Consider the following 20,136-nt stretch of genomic DNA (forward strand, 5'->3'; position numbering starts at 1 on the left):
TTCAGGAAAACCTTCCGGGGATCATCAGTTGTGTTCTTAGGCAAATCACAAGGGGACTCCGGGAGGTGTCCGAGGAAGGAGGGTTTCAAGGCACCGTTGGCAGGGAGCAGGCCAGGTCTGGAAACCAGATGGGATTGGGCGACTTTTCTCATCTCCGTTCTGGGATATGATGGGCAAGAGAAAACGGACCACCTTTAGGGGTTCCCTGGAGCGTAGCTGTAGGGTAGGGGAGGGCCCCAGACAATTGCAGTCCTGGCCGAGTGGGATGACACCCTTTGCCCTCCTGCGTGCTTTCCAGGGTCTGAACCAGGCACTGGGGCGCCTCCAGGCGAGGGAGGGTAGCGGAAATCAGGTGGGTCTTTCCTTCCAGCCCTGGGCTCTCTCCTCTAACAGAGCACAGGCTCCACAGAGGTCTCTCGATTTACATGTTCCTTTCTCCCCCTCGTGGGAACATACCTAGGACAAAGACTTTGAGTTGTCTTTTTTCTCCTGCAGGTTCCCAAAGCCCTGCTCAGTGGCGGGCCTAGAGTCGGTCTCTAATACTGGTTGAATAATCAACAGACACGGAAAGATCAGGTAGCGGAACGCCTTCCGGCGCGGGGCTGACCCCTGGCCTCACCGCCGCGGCGGGGAGGACGGCAGGTGCCCGCGTGCCCCGCTGCAGCAGCGCGAGCTCCCGGCACGCGTGCCCGGCTCGGCGCGCGCCTCCCAGGTGCTGCTCGGTCGTCCCGCCCCTCGGCTGCGGGCTTGGCTCGGGGACGTGCGGGGTGGCCGGCCGCGTCCCTCTCCTGGCCCGGGTGTGCCGGCCGAGGGAGACACCCCGCGCCGGCTCCCGGTTATTTTTAGTCGCCAGCCGAGCTCCCCACCCCCGGGGAGGGAGGGGCCGAGAAGGTGGGGAGGAGAGGGAGGTCCCGGCGGCCACTCGCGGCGCAGCCGGCCCGGGCGGCGCTGGGGACAGCGGCCGCGGCGTCCTCCCTCGGCCGTGCGCGCGGCTGGGCTCCGGGACTGCGCCCGCAGCAGGGCGGGAAGGGGCGGGCTGCGCGCTCCTGCGGCGGCCGCTGCGGCCGTGCTCCTCCCGGCGGCCCGGCGCTCGAGCGCACGCGGGGCTTCACAAATGGCTTGTCCCGCGCTCGGTCTGGAAGCTCTGCAGCCCCTGCAGCCCGAGCCGCCCCCAGAGCCCGCCTTCTCCGAGGCGCAGAAGTGGATCGAGGTAGGTGCGGGTCGCTGGCGGGCGGCCTCTGCAGGGGCGCCTGGAGACACTCGTCCGCGCGCGCGGACCGCAGGTCCACCCTCCCCGCCCCCCACTTTTGCCAGCTGCTCCGGGTCACCAGCCAGGACCTCGGGCGAGCTGTGGTCCCCCGGCATTTTACCACTGAGAGTTTGGGGGCGGCGCGGATGGGGGACACTGCAGTGTGCTGTGCGCCTGGGGCAGGAAGCGAGTCCCTGCGCCTTCATCCCTCCTGCCCGCCCCGCAAATCTCAGTTTGTGTCGCTTGCGGGCGCTGCCAAGGCAGGCGCAGCCAGAGCAGAAGCGCTGCAGAGGCGCAGGAAGCGCGAGTCCCCGAGTCCTTGCGGGCGCCGCATTTCGGGGCTGCCCCACATTCTGCTCCCGGCCTCTCTCCCTGCCCTTCCCGAGCGGAGCTGCCAGTGTCGCCACCGAGGTGCAAACCCGCCGGAGCCTCTTGCTGTAGTCCTGGCACCGGCTCCGGTGTGAGGCTGGCAAGGCGCTCAGGGTCGGGGGAGCCTGCAGGACCCACCTGCGAGCAGCCACCCGTACAGACGCTGTCCAGCCACGGGCAGCACCCCGAGCCTCCTCACCGGGAGGAAGGGTGGGCTGCGAGGGGTGCCCGGCACAGTCCTTTCTTAAGTGCCTCGGTGGCAGGCCAGGGAAATCACTGGACCTCTGGCTCGGTCCAGGAAGCGCTCGCTGAGTGATCCTGATTCACGGTGACTGTGTGGAGATGAGCTCCTAGCCCTGTGCTGCGGAAATGACCTGTTGTGGCGGTCAGGACGCTCGGAGGGTGTGACGGGGAGGGGGCGCCCCTGCGACCCTTACGGGAGCCTCTGCCACCAAGAGCAGAGCGGCCTTTCTCGGCTTGGCAGAGGTGAATCTGGCCCTCTCTGCCTGATAAGAGAAAGGAGGACGTGCACCGCTAAGTCGTGACTACGATGATGAAGCTTCTTAGTACTCCACTGTCACTTAGTGATCCTACCCCCGCCCCGGGCACTGCGGATCTCGGAGGTTGCCGGGGGTGACCGAGCTACGGGTTACCCACGTAAACCTGGGAGCCACTGGCAGAAGCCAGGCTCGCTGAGTGCCCCAGTCATAGGCCTGCGCCGTGCCTGGTTAGCCTGCTCCAGGCAAGGAAGTGCTCCTCAGCTTAGCAGTAAGGACCCTATTTAAAAATGGAGTTAAAGAATCAGAAGAATAAGCTGACACTGCTGCTAAAAGCGCAAGCATGCTCCCCACCAGATGAGACACTGATGTTGCCTTTTTGTTTTTGATTCCTGTCCAGAAGACTTGGGGTGTGACAGGTGCTGTATGCCTGGGCTCATAGGCTGCCCGGCAGACTTCGGCACTCTCTGGCCTGTGCAGTCAGGGGATTGTACTTTTTGAGGTTCTTGAACTTGCAAATTTTCAGGAGTGATTTTGGATGCGGGAGGGGGCGAAGGAGAAAATAAGAACAGAATAGTTTTACTGTTCCTGAGAGCAAGTGATTTGTCCCCCCCCCCCCGTTTCCTTAATTGTGAGTAATCTTGATATACTCAGCTTTTTTTTTAAAGGTACTGTGTTATAAGTTACATACAGAAAAGCACGCAAATCCAAAGTGTGCATCTCCATGAATTTTGGCAAATGTGTTTTACTACAGCCCCTCCTCGATCAAGAGACAAAACCCCTCCCAGGTTTGGTCTGTTTTTCAAGCGTTGGCATATTTCAGGTTAAATGTGTTGCGGTACAGAACATCAGCTTTTCATATCAGGTTTAAGAAAAGAAGGAAGAGGCTCCTTAGAAAGTAGAGCCCCTTTCGGCCCTGAAGACAGTTTGGCATTTTTCCTGAGACGCTGCCATTTATACCAGTTGAAGAATGTGGAAAACCCTAATAGTGCTTGTGTGGCTGTAGGACCAGGCAGCTGGGCGCACTGTGTGTGCATTATTGAAGCAGGCCTATCTCCTTTCAATTTCGGAGTTTGATTTCATGGAAAGGAGAGCTCCCCCCTCCTCCAGGCCATATAAAAAAAGTAATCAGTTCTGGGAAAGGTAGAGACCTTTCCCTTCCTTCCCAGAGGTTCCTCTTGAAATGTGAATGTCTCTCCCCAAACCGGGGGAATCCAAGGGTAGTAACAGATGGTTTTGCACGCACTTGCCCTGTGAATGAAGATTCCTTGGCTAATATAGCAATCATGTAGTACTTGGTGTAAGCCCAGTTCCTTGGGGATTCTTATCTGAAGACAATTGCATCTCCTTTAGGGGCCCCGTTGTATTTGGCAACATCCTTATTGGTAGGGCTTTGTTTTTCTCTTTTGTTCAGTTGTTGATTAAATTTCCCACAGGCTTTTTTTCCCCTTCTTGTTGAGTAGTCAAGAATTTCCCTGAAAAATGCTCCCTGGTAGTGTGTAGCAGGTTAGTAAACAAATTTGGCCACGTCTCTTTCTTCCTCAATCCTTGGTCTTCCTTGGCAAGAAAAGTTTTCATTCTTAATAAAGGCTCAAGGAAAAAGCTCTAGGACATAACTTCTTAGTGAGGAATTTCTCAGCCTGCAACCTTGGCAATTCCTGGGCAGGAAATGTGGCCTGGGAACAGGCTCCTACCTTAGCCCACCCCCAGCTTCTGCCTTTGCTGGCAAAGGTGAATGCTGTAGTGGCCACACACCATGCAGGGACAGCAGTAACACTTTCAGTGGCTTCTTATAGCCGCAGGAGCAGGCTGCATGTCTTACAGTGGATCTGGGGAACCTACTAGAGGAAACTACATATTTTAAGTATGATTGCTACCACCAGGCAGGGACATGGCTAACTTCCTCCACATCTCTTTTCTAGAAAGTTTTCCTAGGCGATGGGCAGCTAAATGCAGCATGGTGGCTTCTTGGTCCATTTTTGAACTCAGTGTCATAGGTTCGAGCCCTGGGTCTGTCATATTCTAGGTGGGTTCCCTGGGGCAAGCTACTTTTCCTGTCCTTGTGGTTCGAAGTATTTTCTTTGAAAGCTCTAGTTGTTAACAACAAAGTAACATTGTTGAAAACATCTATAAAACAGGATATTGATGATAGCTCTCCTACCTCATAGGAGTGTTATGTGGGTTTAGGATTTAGGATGTTAATTTGGAATAGTACCTAGCACTTAGGAAACACTATATAAATGATGCTTAGTACTATTATCAGCACTAATTCTTTATCATCTAAGTTTTCAAGACAGAAAATATAATCCAATTAGCAGCAGATTTCATCGTATTATTTATCATTCATTCATTTACTCATTCAGAGAGGGAGCCCAGGATCTATGCCCTCTACTAGTGAGTTACTGTTAACTCTTGCTGTTTGGACTAGAAGTAGATACTACATATTACTCTAATTTGCACTAAGGTGATTTTCCGAGCAGAGGAAAAACTGTAATAAGATGACTCCACTAGTCCAGCAAAGTTTAGGGAAAGTTTCCTCCAGTCATATGTAGGATATTAAAGTTTAATATCTAGTTTTTCATTACCAGGTTCTAGGTTCGGTGGCCAATGCTCTTCCCCTTTGCAGACAAACCAACATTAAGTTATTATACAAATAACATCCAAATATTCATCTCAAATGTAGCAGTGTTGTATTCACTGAAGATATGTTCAGTCCTGCTAGAAAAAAAGAATAAGTCCTCCTTGATTTCCCTCCTCGCTTCCTCCTTTCTTTCTGAGTTGCAGTTGTTTGTTAGTAGGTAGATGATTCTAACTTTCCTGGCCATCCTCTCCTCAGTCTCTCCACCCTGACAATATTAATCAGTTCTAATCTGTAGTTTTTCTCTTCAGTGCCAAACCCTTTCTGGAGGAACAGATGTCCCTTCAGCCTGGTTTCAGTTGTGATTTAGAACAGGTTGCCAAGCCTTTAGGGAGGGGCTGGAAATTTCAACCCTGCTCAGATTTACTTCTCAATTTGAGAAATTTCTGGACTCCTTTAACTTTAATCATATTGTGCCCGTGGGGCTTGGTGATGAATATAGTTTTACTTATGACCTAATCCATATTGCACAGAAGTGGGAACCAGGGCTGCAAGGGCACAGTTCATCATTTTGATTCATTGCCCCATGTCCTTGTAGAACTTTTTAGTTAAACATGGAAACGGAATTAAAAGCACCGACAGCGCTTTAGCTCTGCAAGACTAAAAGACATTGTATTACCTGACAGTTGGGAAACTTTCTGAATACTCTTTGAGATAGACTAGCATTTGGTCAGTAACATAGGACACAATGTGTCAGTTTTATAGTCATCCTAATTCTCTACCTCCATAGGATGGAGCCTTTAAAAACATTTTTTTTAAATCTTATTTTATCGGTACTGGGGATTGAACTCACGACTGCCTGCTTCTAAGGCAGGTACTTATGCCGCTGAGCTAAATCCCCAGCCCCACCTTTTTTTTTTTTTTTGAGAAAAGGTCTCACTGTGTATCCATGCTGGCCTTGCGATCATCTTGCCTCTGCATCCTGAATTCTGGGATTATTGGAATGTGCCACAACACCCACATTACATCTCCTTAAAAATCACAACAACGATTTCACTTGGCAAATGGTCCTCCAGTTCCACATGGGAGAGATGAGGAAAAAGAAAAAGAAAAACTTTTCTGGCGAGATCAAAAAGGAGTAGTGATCTGAATAGGTATGTAAATTAGAGAAAGCAGCCTGTTTCTCACAATGACATTGAAATAGTCTGGCTGGTTTGTGTACAAGTGCTGCCATGACACAATGCTGTCACATGGCAGAACAGTGAAGTCCCACAGATTTGGGGAGAGAGGAAGCAGCACTGGAGGTGGAGCCAGCGTTTCTTGCCCCAGCACCTCATTGGAAACCAGTTGCATCAAACAAGTTCTAAATGGGCGGAGTGAGTACTGGCCACTACGAAGGGCGGAGCTCCTGTTCCCAGCAGCTGGAACGCTTGGCCCTGCACTCATTGATGGATGACAAAGGGGCCATGGTGCAGACATCTGGCTCTGCTTGAGAGTGGCAGTCAGTGCAAGGTGGAACAAGGCATCTATAGGAGTATGGAAACGTGACGTAGCAGTTTCTTTTTGTGCTTTAAGGCATTCTGAAACCTAGAAGTGCTGTGGATAGGGGATAGCATGATAATGCTAATGGTGCTGCTGCTGAATAATTCCTATGTATCAGCATTGGATGACGTTTTCATACACATTAATCCTCAGAAAACAAGCACTACTGTGATTTCCCATTTGCAGATGAGGGATTAAGGCTCTGGGAGATGAAGTGTCTTGCCCAAGATTACAAGTAAATATCAGAGCAAAATTTGCAGTTGAAGAAACTGGGACCTCTCGGAGTTGTAGCCAGTAAGTCTTTATTAGTGTCAGGATTTGAACCCAGCCAGCCTGACTCCACAGCCATTATTATCTGTCTGATTCCTTACATTACTGCCTATATCTAAGACTCTGCATAGCCTCTAAGAACTACGCTTGTTTAAGACAGTGCAGACTTCTCTTCTGTCCTGCACCTCCAGAATGTGGGATCAGGATGTGGATTCAGAAATTTGGCTTGCAAGACCTGTCTGCGTTCCATTAGTTTGTCTATTTTTAGCCAAGGTCTCCTCACATACACATCCCACCTCAGTGTGCTCTAGGAGGTGACGTTACCAGCTCCGCAGGCAGGGAGAACCAGGCTCCTCCCCTTCGCTTGTTTCTTTCAGACCTAACATTTAAAAATATTGCTTCCCAAAAAAGAATGCCAGGATATTGGAAAGACTTCTGCCTGGACATCAGGTGTTATGTCTCTCTTTGCAAAGAGAATGATGTCATGCGATTCAGGTCTGAATTGGGAAAATTTCACGTTGGCAATTTTTAAAACAGCACTTCTAAAGAGCTGATCTCATATAACTAACCCTGGTGGGATGGCCATCGAGTCTTAAGGAATTATGTTTGGCATCGGGGAAAAAGCACAGTGACTTGGTCGTATTGCATTCAGCTAAGGAATTAACTTGCCTGAGACCGTTTCCCACTAAATTTATACCTCTGACCAAACTGTATCCTTGTATGAATGGTGAGCCCTTAGGAAGAAGTGTCGGTTGGGCTAGGAGAGCTCTGAATTTCCACTGTCCTTCAATCAGCTTGCAGTGGTTACTCTGCACCACAACTGTGGGAGAAGCTCAGCCTCATGGTCAAATTTAGCAGTAAGGATATTCTCTATCATCTATCCCTATGTAACCCATTAGGAGGGTAAGAATATACCTGCACTTGCTTTTTGAGTAAAGGCCAAGAGCAGGACTTGTGACTTTTTATTTGTATGATCCAACCTTCCCCTGTCCCAAATCCATTTTATATCAAGGAGAAAAAAAAAAAAAACTAAAACGAAACTTCAAAATACATCGATCAGGGGCAGCAATGGTACATACATTGCATATTACTATCCCCAAATCATTCACCCAGAGCACAAGACACCTGCATTCAATTGTCTGAGCAATACCAGAACAAATCTTTCTGTTCAGTAAATTCAGAGAAATCTATAGTATAACTATTTTAACTATTCTTTAAATATATATATATATATATATATATATATACATACACATATACATAGCTTCTTATACTAAAGGTACAATAAAATGTTTACAAATGCATGTCTTATTTTACTAATGAATATGGACTCGAGTTGCATTCATTTACCTATAAAAGTCTCCAGTTTGTCCTTCTTTGTGGCAGAGTAGTATTCCATTGTATAAAAATACCACAGCTTTTTTATCGGTTCTTCAGTTGATGGGCGATTAGGTTGTTCCCAAGATCTGGCTATTACAAATTTTTTGGCTATAAACATGAGTGCACATATATCACTGTGGTTTGATGTTTTTAATTCTTTTGGGAAGATACCCAGAAGGGAATAGCTGGGTTGAATGGGACCTCCAATCCTAGTATTTTGAGGAATCTCCACACCCCCTCCAGCATTTGTTATTGCTTAATTTCTGGATAATGGTCATTCTTTCTGGGGTGAGGTGGAATCTCAGAGTTGTTTTAATTTGCATCTCTCAAATGACTAGTGATGTTGAACATTTGTTTCATATATTTATTTGATTTTTTTTGTCTTCATCTGAGAAGTGTATATTCATCTCAGATGCTCATTTTTGGATTGGGTCTTTAAATGTGGGAGGACTGATTTTTTTGAGTTCTTTATATGTTCTCGCTAATAATCTTTTGTCTGAGGTACAGCTGGCCAGTATTTTCTCCAATGTAGTGGGTTGTCTCTTCATTCTGTTGCTGGTTTCTTGTGCTGTGCAAGAGCTTTTCAGTAGGGTGAGATCCCAGTTGTTGATTCTTTGTGACAGTTCCTGTGCAATCCGGTTTTGTTCATAAGGTCTGTGCTATACTTTTCAAGAGTTTTACCTACTCTGTTTTTCAGAAGATTTAATGTTTCTGTTTTAATATTAAGATCTTTGATCCATTCTAATTTTAGCTTAGAATATGGTGAAAGATACGAGTTGAGTTTTAATCGTTGGCATGTGTAGAGCCAGTCTTTCCAGCACCATTTTTTAAAAAGACTATCTTTCTTCCAGTGAGTGTTTAGCACCTTTGTATGACCCAAAACTTAAAAAAATTGCTAACCTAATTTTTTTGTCAAGTGGGTTCACCAAGTAGATCTGTACCAATTGACAAACTGTATTTATTGTTATGAGCGCATTGCTATTTTTCTCCCCTAAGAACTATTTCTAACAAATGATGTGTTGAACAATGATTTTAACTGAATATTTTACTTTAATTGAAGTTGAATGAAAGTGCAGTCAAATAAAGTTTAAAATATGAAAATCATCACTTGGGATGCAAATTTGCTTCATTTTAAATGGTGATTAAAATTAGTATTAATATGTGAAAGTATATTAAAAATTCCTTTCCTGAAAATATTTATGGATTCTGATGTTATGTCAGGCATAGTGCTAAGAATCCGAAATGATGAAAAAAAATAGACCTAGTTTCTGCCTGAACAATGTAGTGTAAAAGGAGACAGAGTAACAATAAATGCATAATTATAGTGTAGGGTATATATTGTAAAGACAAGAATGGGGGAGAGACAGGAGGGTCCTAAATGAAAAGTACCCTAAGAGATAAGAATTCCAGGTGTGTAAAGATATGTTCATGGGACGGGAAGGGAGCTGTGTCAGAAATTCTTGACTGTTCTTGTAGGACACGCCAAGTAGTTTACATGACAATCCATTGGGCCTTTGACATCCAAGACAGAAATAAAAGTCTCTCCTAGGAGAAATGGCAAAGGGGACTGAGATTATCTTTGAGTTTAGATTCTAGAATTACATTTCTTCAGCAAAGTGAAGGCCGTAGAAGCTGCCTTCCACTCTGCCATAAGAAATAGCTGCTGGAGAACTGCACATTTTTGGTGGGTGAGCAGAGTGATTTCATGCGAGTTGGTCCTCTGGTTTGTAAATGTGCCCTAAAGTTCTCGAAATAATGGGATTCTTTTTTTGTTTGTAGCACTGAGGATTTTGATTGTACCCAGAGAGCATCAGGCTATGTCTCTAGCCTATAAATGGGCTAAAAAACCTATTTATGCAGAGGGTTGCAATTTTTAAAATTTTCTCATGAAAATTGAATGAACAAGAATTTGAAGAGAAAAAGTTTATTATGTCCCATTGTTGTGGGTGTTCCAGAGATGAAACACTAGGGATTAAAGGGTTAAGGGTAAAATTACTCAGAGTAGTCTCAAACTTGTGCTCATCATCCTGGCTCATCCCTGAGTAGCTGGAATAACAAGTGTGTGGCTGCCCCACCGAGTAGGGGTCTTTATAAACTAATAAAGTAAGGCACCCAGTGGTATTCCCCATAGATTGTCATCTTTCTTCATGATCTAATCTGGTTGCCAGAGAGCCACCATCACATCACCTTTCCAGGAAACAAATGGAAGAATGGCAAATGGAGACTGCAGCCTTCCCTAATAAGATGCTTTCTGGGAATTTCTTTCATTCTATTGCACAGAATGTCAGTAATGTAGCCACGCTTGGTTACGGAGGAGCTCCTGCTGAAGGGCTTTCCCCTAGGCAGCAGTGAAGTCGCATAATGACTGTTGAAGTGAGACTACCCTAAAATGCCTCTTGCACACTTTTCAGGGCAAGACCCTTTCAAAACAGGGTTAAATATGACCACCACCTGGGCAGCATGGTCCTCTATTCCTCTAGGTTCATTTTCTTTCCCTCCTCTGGTACCCCTGACTTTGAGCATTCAACTCTCTTAGAAAAGCTGTCATATTTCATGTAATGGATGTTTGTCATATGGGATCTAGCTTCTTTAATAAGCCTAGAGCTTCTGTGGCTGAGAACAGGGTCATAGTCATCATCTTGGGGTCTCATTTCACATGGTCTTTCCCACATCAGGGCCCCCAGCTGTACCACCCACTGCCAGAGGATTGCTTGGTGTGTGCCCAGCTACAATTGCCTGATTGGCACTCAGTCTCTGCTGTGGCAGAGAAAATAGACACTCTTGCTGCCCTGACAGGAAGCAAAGTGTTTTGTTTTTAAAGAGTGATTAAAAAAAGCAGTTCACCCAATAGTTGCTTGTAGACAGACAGTGATTGGACACTCAGAAACTGATTCCACTATTGGCCCTTTGGTAGTGATATCAGTTGAAGGAATTATTTAAGGATCTAACCCCACCCCCCATCCCAGGGTGGCTGCGTGTGGGGCTCACTGGACTTGGAGTTCCAATCCTGCAAACAGAAGAGCAAACATCTTTTCTTTAAAAACAAACCTGTGCTGGGCCTTCTGTTCTGGACTCTCACCTTCTGTTTCTTATCTTGTAATAGTCAGTGCTCTTTTGCTTGCTTGTAGGAGTCCAGCTGATTGCCACTTCTTAGTTGATGAGAAAGCTTAGGGTGTTCCCAATCACAGGGAATCCATACAGAAACAGCACTGAAGAATGTTTTCCATAGTGTTTACTTGTGGAGTTCTTATTGTGTAGGTATTATTTGTTTATTTATTTTAACTTTTTATATTTTTTGTGGTGTTGGACATTGGCTGTAGGTGGGAATTTTTAAAGGAAAAAAAAAATCTCTGCAAAAACTAACAACCAGTATCTGATATCAGGAAACAGCCATGACCATGACGATTAGCTGTTATGACCCAGTGAGTGGTAGCACCGAGAGAGAGTGTCCTCTCAGCCTTTCCTATAAAAAGTGAAAAAAAATTGCTTGTGGAGCCAAACATGGTTTTAGATCAACAGATGTGGTTACCGCCTATTTCCAAAGGGACCTTGCAAGACATCATCAATAGGAGGGAGGGGTCGGTGACAAGTGGAAGCCTGATTCATTCTTGTTGCATGAGTTGATGGAATGTGATAACATAAAGTGATAAAGTGCCAGAGTAAATAATAATGGTGATGATGATAATAATGGCAGTAATAATAGCTAGCACAATTGTAGAATACTTCTGAGATGCTGGGGTACTTTAGGGGCCTGAGTCAAAGACATGATAAATGTACAGCACCTGACATAACCTGTCAACGTAAGGTGCTTTTCAAGTATGCATTTCTTTGTGACCATTTAACAGATGGGAAAATTGAAGCATGAAAATGTAAATGAATCACTTGATGCCCTATAGCTAGTAAGCGTCAGGGCTGTGGTCTGAAACAGACAATGTTGTTGCAGAGCTTGAGTTGACTGCTGTGCTGTGCTGTGTTACTTCCTTAGCTGCTCTGTGTGTGTGTGTGTGTGTGTGTGTATGTGTGTGTGTGTGTGTGTGTGTGTGTGTGTGTGTGTTCATTGGACAGGATAACTTTCCACAGTCACTATTTGGAACCTTTTAAAAGTAAAAACAAAACTTCTGAGAAATCACGATCCCCACTAACCATTGATCAAGCTGCCAACCTGCTTCTCCCTGTCTCATCTAAAATGCTGTTTACTGAGCACCTTCTGTGCACCCAGCACTGTGGGTTGCTAGGAGACAGTTCCACCTATCTGGTGCCCTTGCACATTCCCTATAACTGGAGGCCTTTCAATGTTTTTTAAAAGATAAATGTTGTCCGGAGAGTGGAGCCAATGGGTGGGGCTCTCTTCGCTCTTTTTCCTCATACCCCCTTTCCCCAGTCACTGTCCGCTGGACCGAGCCGTGACTCCTCTGGACTCAGTCCTGAGACCTAGACCTAAAGTGCTTGTTAGCGAGGGGAACAACAGCACGTGGAATTCCCTGCAGGCTGACACACTAAAGGTCCAGCAGTAGCAAATTCCCTAAAGGAAAATCTGGATGCTTTTGTTGGGAGGATGGGGGGAGCAGGATCGTGAGGAGGCCCCCAACAATCACCAACATTTTAATGAAAATGCAGTAATAGAGGAAACAGGTACATAGGAATGGAAATAACCTAAAAACTCAGAACGGCGGCTAATTCTTAGCGGTAAGCTAAGATTGTAATTTGGGAGTGGCTTAAGAAAAAGGCTCTGTTAGTTTATTAATATTTTTATAAGACTAGAAAAATATCACTTTTAAAGACATCATTAAATGTCAGGTGCCCAACCCAGCCCCTGACTGGGTCTATGAGGATCGATTTTTGGCATGTTGACTGTGTCCGTTCAGGGTACTTCAACTCTATTTTTCTTCCTAGTATCCATGAATTTTTTTGAACTTTGTTTGTTTTCTTTTTTTTTTTTGGTGCTGGGGATTGAACTCAGAGCCTCATGCTTGCCAGGCAGGTGCTTGTGCTGCTGAGCTGTACTCTCAGCCCCCTGGAATTCATTTTATACTGAATTATAAAGTAGCAACTTTAAAAAAAAATGTTAGAATGGCTTGATAACAAATTAAGAATTTTTTTAAAAAGTGGACCAAAGAACTCAACTGTAACTTGTAAGCTTTTTTCTGCCTTGAGGAATCACTTTTAATTGTTTTAGATGTGTGCATGCAAGAAGTCAGTAAGGACTGTTTCTGAATTACTAGTGAGGTGTTTAATTTTAAAAATAAAAATATTTTATTTAATATAAATATTTAAAAATGAAAAAACGTTAGAAATAAAAAGGATCCAATGCCAGTGTCCGATTTCTTCGCCATGGAATTCTGTGTTTCTCAGGTAAGTGAATATTTTTTGAAGCCAGAAGCCTAGGAATAGCAAAATCACACAGCTGCTGTCTTCTGGACCCTTCAGCTCCAGAGAATGTACTGCTCTGTGCTAGCACTCGGCAGGCATGTGGGCCCTTCTAAAAGTGGACACGGCGGCTGTCGCCCACTGATCCTCTGTGGTGAGTGACCCAGATTGGCACGGCGCAGCTGGGTCCCAACAGAATGAGTACGGGAAACAGGAGGGTAAAAATAAAAACTGGTTGGACAGCTTAGGTGGAGACCGGATACTTGAAAGCTCCCTGATTACTTTGCTGGGCTTTGGTTAGAATTTTACTTTTTTTGGGAAGAGTGTGATGATGAGGGTTAGCATGATTGCTTTCTAGGATTCTTAGATTTGGCAAAATGGTTTCATCTGGCACACCAAAACAAAGTCAAGAGTACATTTTTTAAAGTATGGAGAAAATACATGTTTTGAGATTAGAGTATTTTACTCGACATAAGTTTTAAAAGTTTGTTGCTTAACATTTAAGTCTTTGATAAACTTTTCCCAAAAGGCATCTCTTTTACATTGTTATCCTCTGAATAAAGAACTCACTCTCATGCTTTTTGATTACTAGAACAGAATGAGCTTGTCTTTATGGTTTTAAAAATAGTTATCTTTGTTATATAAAAGAATGAGTAATGGTATTTAGCCACATGATGTCAATTACTGAGATGAAGTTTTTAGTCCTTGTCCTTTTTTTGTTTTGCAATTTATATATTTTTAAAGTATCTATTTGCTAATATTTGAAGTCCTGGCATCTTTTGAGATTTTTTTTTTGGCATTGGACCAGATTTTTTTTTTGTGTGTGTGCAAGAGCAGATTCTATGTCATGCTTTCCTCAGTTACTGATAGCTTTGAAATACATGAGATTTTTTTTTCTCCTTAATACTTTGTGGCTTTTAACATAATTATCTCTCTGTGATCTGTAGACTGAAGATTCAATCCCCAAATGGCCTTTGCCTTGCAATAACAATTAAAAAGAAAATTAAATATTTATGTTTAAAAAATAAGGGAAATGTGGGTCCAGTTTATTTGGTAGATAAAATATACTTAAATTATCTTCAGAAAAACACATTTCTAGAAAATACTTTGCCTGCAATGTTTGTATACCACGTTAGTTTGCAATAAGAGTTTTGCTCAAGATTTTCTTATGTTTTTATTCAAGTTTATTATTTATAAAAATTTATGAAGAGAATGCTAATGCCTATTATGGGGGGATGATGATAATATTCTAGAATTAAATAGTAGTAGTGGTTGTTTATTTATAGTATTAGTGAAACACTAAAGAAACTTGAATTATATACTTTCTGTGGGATTTAATGGAAGGTGAAGTAATCTGTGAAGGGTTTTAATGTTCTAATCACTATTTTCATATCTTGAAACGTGAAAAAACAAGATTTCTTGGTATGTGTTAGGTAGCTTTTGATGCAGTAGTGCAGTGTAACAAGCCACCACAAATCTCAGTGGCAGGTGACCGTGTGTGATTCATTTGAAGGGTCAGCTGCAGTGGTTCCCCTCAAGCTCCCGTTTAGCTGCACTTGGCTCCAGGCTGTGTTGGGCTTATGTCTGCTTCTTATATCTTTCTTCTCCTTGGCCTGCAGGCAGCTTGGGAAATTTGTTCTCTTTAGGGCAGATGAATGACAGGTGCACCAGATCTCAGCCAAAACCATGCAACAAGCAGAGTTAAAGTCTCTGCTTGCATCACATCTACTCACATTCCACTGTCAAAACAAGTGGTGTGGCCAAACCTAGTCAGCAGGCTGGGAAAGACTGTGCTCACAGGGGTGGGGAAGGGAAGGAGTACTTCGGAGTAGTCCACTCTATAACCAAGTGCTAGCAAACAGTCTGTTTAGGGTTACTTGAGGCCACAAAAGAAGATATGAATATGCTCTCTGGGGAGGGATGAGAATCTTCACCGCATGGGTGTTAGGTTTCTTGAGTGCAGTCTTGAAAAATGAGCAAGTATTATCAGCTGGGCAGGGAGGGTAAAGCGAGGAGAGGAGAGGGCAAGCACTGGAGAAAGGTCTTCTGCGTGTTGGGAACAGAGCACAGTAGTGTGGGGATGGCTGTGGGGAAAGAGATGCCGGGTCACATAAAAGAAGGCCCTGTGTACCGTGCCTGAGGGCTTAGTACTGGACTAGAAGACTAGGGGTGAGTGGGAGGGGAGAATTAACTAAATTACAACAACAACAACAGAAAAGCAGTTGTGCTTTGGAGTCAACCTGAGTTCAAAATGTGGTTCTGCTGTCTACTGACACCATGACCTTGGAGAAGTTACTTAGGTCTTTTTGTGCCTTACTTCATTATCTGTGAAATGATGGTGGATATTCAGCACCTACTTTATGAGTTTCAGTTAGCATTAAATACTTTTTCCCCCTTCAGTGCTGGAGATGAAATCCAGGACTTTGCACCTGCTAGGGAAGCACTGAATGGCTGAGTTACACCTTCAGCACAACTAAATATGTGATACACACTAGATTCTTATGACAGTGCTAGCCATGCATCAAGTACTGCATAGACATTAACTACTGTAAGTATTGTTTAATGAGGTTTGGATTTTTTAAAAAAAATTTATTTTGAAAGTAGTAAAAATACAACAGAACAAGACAGAACAAAGCCAATGGAGACAATGCAGTGAAATTGGTGCAGAACTTCACAGTAGGATACTGGGATGGTAGTAATAGGTACTATGGTATATCTTGTTACCTTCAAAATAGTAGTCCAGCCAATTAGGTATAGTGAAATCAAACCAAAACCAGAACATTTTAAAACCAATTGAGAGTATTGAATAGAGCAAAAGAAACGTAACAAGACAAAACAGTGAAAATAACTTTTGTCTTCAAACAGAAGATAGAAGGAAATCCCCCATATTTGCTATATTGCATATGGTCATCCTCCCAAGAGATGCTGAGACATCTGTCCCCAGTAGCTACAGTGTGTGTGGAGGGGGTGTGGTGTTTGATTCTCAGCCCATGCGCCAGTAGGCTCACAGGAGCCCCTGGTTCTCCTCCTGGCCCACGCTGGGGGCGCTTACCAAGAGGGCGGACTAATAAGCTGCCTAAGTCCCCTATATCTGTTAGCTCTTTTTTATTTTATTTTATTTTATTTTATTTTATTTTATTTTTTGGTACTGAGGATCAAGCTCATGACCCCGTGCTTGCAAGGCAGCACTGATGGCTTTAAGCTAAATCCCTGGCCCTACGTTTGGATTTTATATGTAAGCAATGGGGTGTAATTTAGGAGTAAGCAAGGGACAAATTATTTTATGCTTTGGGAATGTGACTTTGGTGGTGGTGTTGGAAATGATTGTGGTGAGCAGAACTGAAGCAGGAGGCCAGTGGGTTGTCCAGTGATGGATAAGAGGTGATGAGGGCAGTACCAGTGGGGAGGAATGTGTAAAGTTAATAATATTTAGTGCCTGAATCAGTGGAGGAGCTGAGAGAAGTGGAGAAATTGAGGGTGATCCCTAAATCTCTGGTTTGGTGATGTGATTTCCTGAATAGGAAACACAGGAGAGAGTCAGGTTTGAATGTGGTACTTGGAGGACATGTGAGATATCAGGAGAGTTAAAGAAGTAGATTCTATGCCTCTGAGAGTTGGCACAGTGTGAATGGCTTCCAATTACTATAGCAATCACAATAGTTTAAGGCTTGGTGGGAGGTACAAAAGCCAAGCAAGGCTGTGTAGATTATCTCATGGGATTGGACATACAGGAAGGGAGACTTCAGTAAATAGCAAGGAGGCACACAGAATTGCAAGAGGATTAGTTTTGTTCTGTGATTAAGAAGGGAGAAACTTGTTTCTATTAGAAGGTTTCAGGAAAGAAGTAGACATAATGAAAGTGATTATCAAACAGTAAGGAATGATGGATACAACAAATTCCCGGGACATACAGAAAAGGAATCTAGAGAAAGAAGAAACAATAGAAGAGATGTTTGAATATTTGTCTAGAAAATATAAAAGTCTCAAGAAGTAGCATTATTTATCTATTGCTGCATAATAAATTATCGCAAGAAATATCAGCTTAAAACAGCTATTTATTACAGATTGAGGGCCTTTTCTCATTGCTGAGCCAAAATACCTGAGACTCAAAGTTTAAAGAGGAAAGATTTATTTGACTCACAGTTTGAAGAGATTTCAGCTCGTAGTTGGCTCCAAGGCGGGATGGCATGGCAGAGGGGCATCTCAGAGAAGAAACAGCTCATGGCAGGCAGGAGGCAGCAAGCAGCAAGGGCAAGCAGCCACACTAGCCCTCTTTCTGCCCCTTATATTTTATCCAGGATACCAGCCCTTCGGGTGAGCAGCACTCACGCTCAGGGTAGGGCAGTCTTGTTCCTGGCATCACACTATGAATCAATCACAGCATCACATTCTTGATCTCAGCAGCACACATTCTAGATCCAGCCACCTCTGAGGAGCTCTATCTATGGCTGTATGAACATCTGGGAGGACATCCAGACACAAGTCATAACATTTGAGTATCCTTCATTCCAAATCCTTCTGACTATAAGTGTTGTGAATTTTGGATTTTTTAAACTTTGGAATATTCATATATATACTGAGATATTTTAAGGATGGGCAGAATTCTAACCATGGAATTTATGTATGTCTCCTATATACTTTATACACGTAGCCTGAAGACAATTTTATACAATATTTTTAGTGTGCTCACCTTTTGACTGTGACATGAAGCATGCATCTGACCTAGGTTTGGGATTTTCTGCATGTAGCATCTGGTTGGTGCTCAAAAGTTTTTGGAGTTTGAGGGTCAGGGATATAGCTCAGCAGTACAGTGCCTGTCTGGCAGTTGCAAGGTTGTGAGTTTGATCCTGCTACAAAACAAACAAAAATTTTGGAGTTTGAAGTATTTTTGATTTCAGATTCTTGTATTAGGGGTGCCCAACCAATATTTTATAGTTTTGTGAGTCAGAAATTTGGGGATGATTAGTTAGATGGTTCTAGTTCAAGATCTTTTTTGAGGTTGCAAATAAGATGCTGGCTGGGACTGTAGTATCTGAAGACTCATCCAGGGCTTGAGGACCTGCAACATGTTGCTGTTGGCAAGAGGGTTTAATTCCTTGGCTTCTCCACAGGGCTACCTGTGTGTCCTTATAATATGGCAGCTGGCTTTCCCCAAGTGCATGATTTAAGAGAACCTTTAATGGCCCAGCCTCAGACTTCACATGCCTTAATGTCTGACGTACTCCTTTTCTTCAAGATTTCTTAGATGTACAGTCTTCACTAAGATGGAGAAGATTTAGGCTCCCTTTTTGAAAGAAGGAGTATCAAAGTGTTTGTGGATGTATTTTTAAATTGTCATAAGTGACTATGAAATCAATGTGCAATTTTAATTGCAGATGCTCATGTATTATGCGTTATACAATAATAAATATTTGAATATATATTCATTTGTTGCATTCTGGTCTGTTAGGATAAATGGTAAGTATAAGGTGTTCTCTCTGGAAAGTGGGCTACATAATTACAAAATCATAAACGACAGCAACAGTGTGCAATATAGGAATAAAGCCCTCTTCATCCTGGAATCCTGCCTGATACACTGATAATATTCCCTGATAATATCACTGATAATATTCCCTGTCTATATCTAAACTTATGTTACTAAAGTTTTTGCTTAGTTCTGGAAACTTTTGTTCAAGTAACACCTTACAGAGATTTGAAATGTTCTCATTTTATTTTTAATTAGGCATTCAATAGTCATTACTGCCTCTCTGCTAGTGGAGAGCTCCAGCTCAGCAGTTCTGGGTTGTGCCTACACGTTAGAATCACTGGGGAGTTTTTGATTTAAAATGATCTGGATGAGGCCCTGGGTATTGTTGCTTCATAAAAGTTTCCCTCAAGTGATTCCCATGTGCAACCAGGGTGGGGAGCCCAGCAGATGACAAAACAAGTGAGTAAGTTGCACAGAGTGATATTGGCAGATGTAAAAATTAAGCTCGTTGTAATTATTGTTTCTGTGGGGTGTGCAGAGGGATGGGCATCCAGGGAATCCAGCTATGTTTTCTGCCAACAACATCATTCCTACATCATATGATGGAACAAAATAATTACCACTTCATGGTGGGATTAATGAGCAATATGAAATTCCAGATACCTGAGCAGATTCGACAGGATTTTTAAAACAAGGGGAATCTTGAGTAACTTTGGTTATTCTCACTAAAGAAAGGGAGTCTTTTTCTTTCTCTGGAGTCTGGAAAGGGCCTATGATTTGCTTTGGCCAATAGAATGTAGGAGTGATAATATGGCATTTCCGGGTTAGGCTACAAGGTGTCCTGTACAATTCTGCTTTTCCTGGCCCCTCTGCCATCACTAATCCAGGATGCCCCAGACCGCTTTCTGGAGGATGAGAGACCAGGGACAGAGCCAAGTTGCCCCAGGTGGTGATCATTCTAGATCAGCTAAGAGCTGGCCAACACCTGTAGCAAATTTCTCACCAGCAGTGCTATTGACATTAGGGGCTGGCTTACTCTAGTTGTTGGGAGGCTGTTCATTTTAGGATGTTTAGCATCGTGCTTCACCTCTACCCACTAGATTTCAGTAGCTTCTTTCCTTTTTGTTTGTGACAGCAAATGTATTTAGGCATTTTCAGATGTCTTCTATGGAGGAAAATTGCCCTGGCTTATGAGTGTTGCTGGTTGTGTGGTATGTTGTGGAATAGATAGCTGAACTGGTGAATGAAAACAGAAACATGGAAATAGGAGGAGGAACTAGACAACAGTGTAGTGTGTGCAACCACAGGCAGATTTGCAGTTAGTAACAAGTACAGACAAGGCTGAAAAGCAGAGATCGATGGAGACCTCGAGTGATTTGGCATATTCAGTGTGGAGGTGGTACAGGGTACTGTCAGA

At 43.7% G+C, this 20,136-nt stretch overlaps 1 protein-coding gene across 16 annotated transcripts in view; it reads left to right on the top strand.

Annotated features, from left to right (window-relative positions):
* Positions 1-810: 810 nt before the first annotated feature.
* Positions 811-20,136, top strand: part of Limch1 (LIM and calponin homology domains 1) — a 327,840-nt gene continuing 308,514 nt past the window's right edge. For 2 of the 16 annotated variants that reach the window (XM_063240659.1, XM_063240660.1), the window contains exon 1: positions 819-1,210. In XM_063240659.1, the coding sequence (XP_063096729.1) occupies positions 1,115-1,210 (96 nt within the window). In that variant the 5' untranslated portion in view covers positions 819-1,114. Of the gene's footprint in view, positions 1,211-20,136 lie in introns of all 16 variants that reach the window. The other 14 variants (XM_013154290.3, XM_013154289.3, XM_063240670.1 and 11 more) reach the window with 11 other exon arrangements.

Source organism: Cavia porcellus, unplaced genomic scaffold, assembly GCF_034190915.1.
Source record: "Cavia porcellus strain 051 isolate PalLab524CR breed Dunkin Hartley unplaced genomic scaffold, mCavPor4.1 scaffold_30, whole genome shotgun sequence".
Lineage (NCBI taxonomy): Eukaryota > Metazoa > Chordata > Mammalia > Rodentia > Caviidae > Cavia > Cavia porcellus.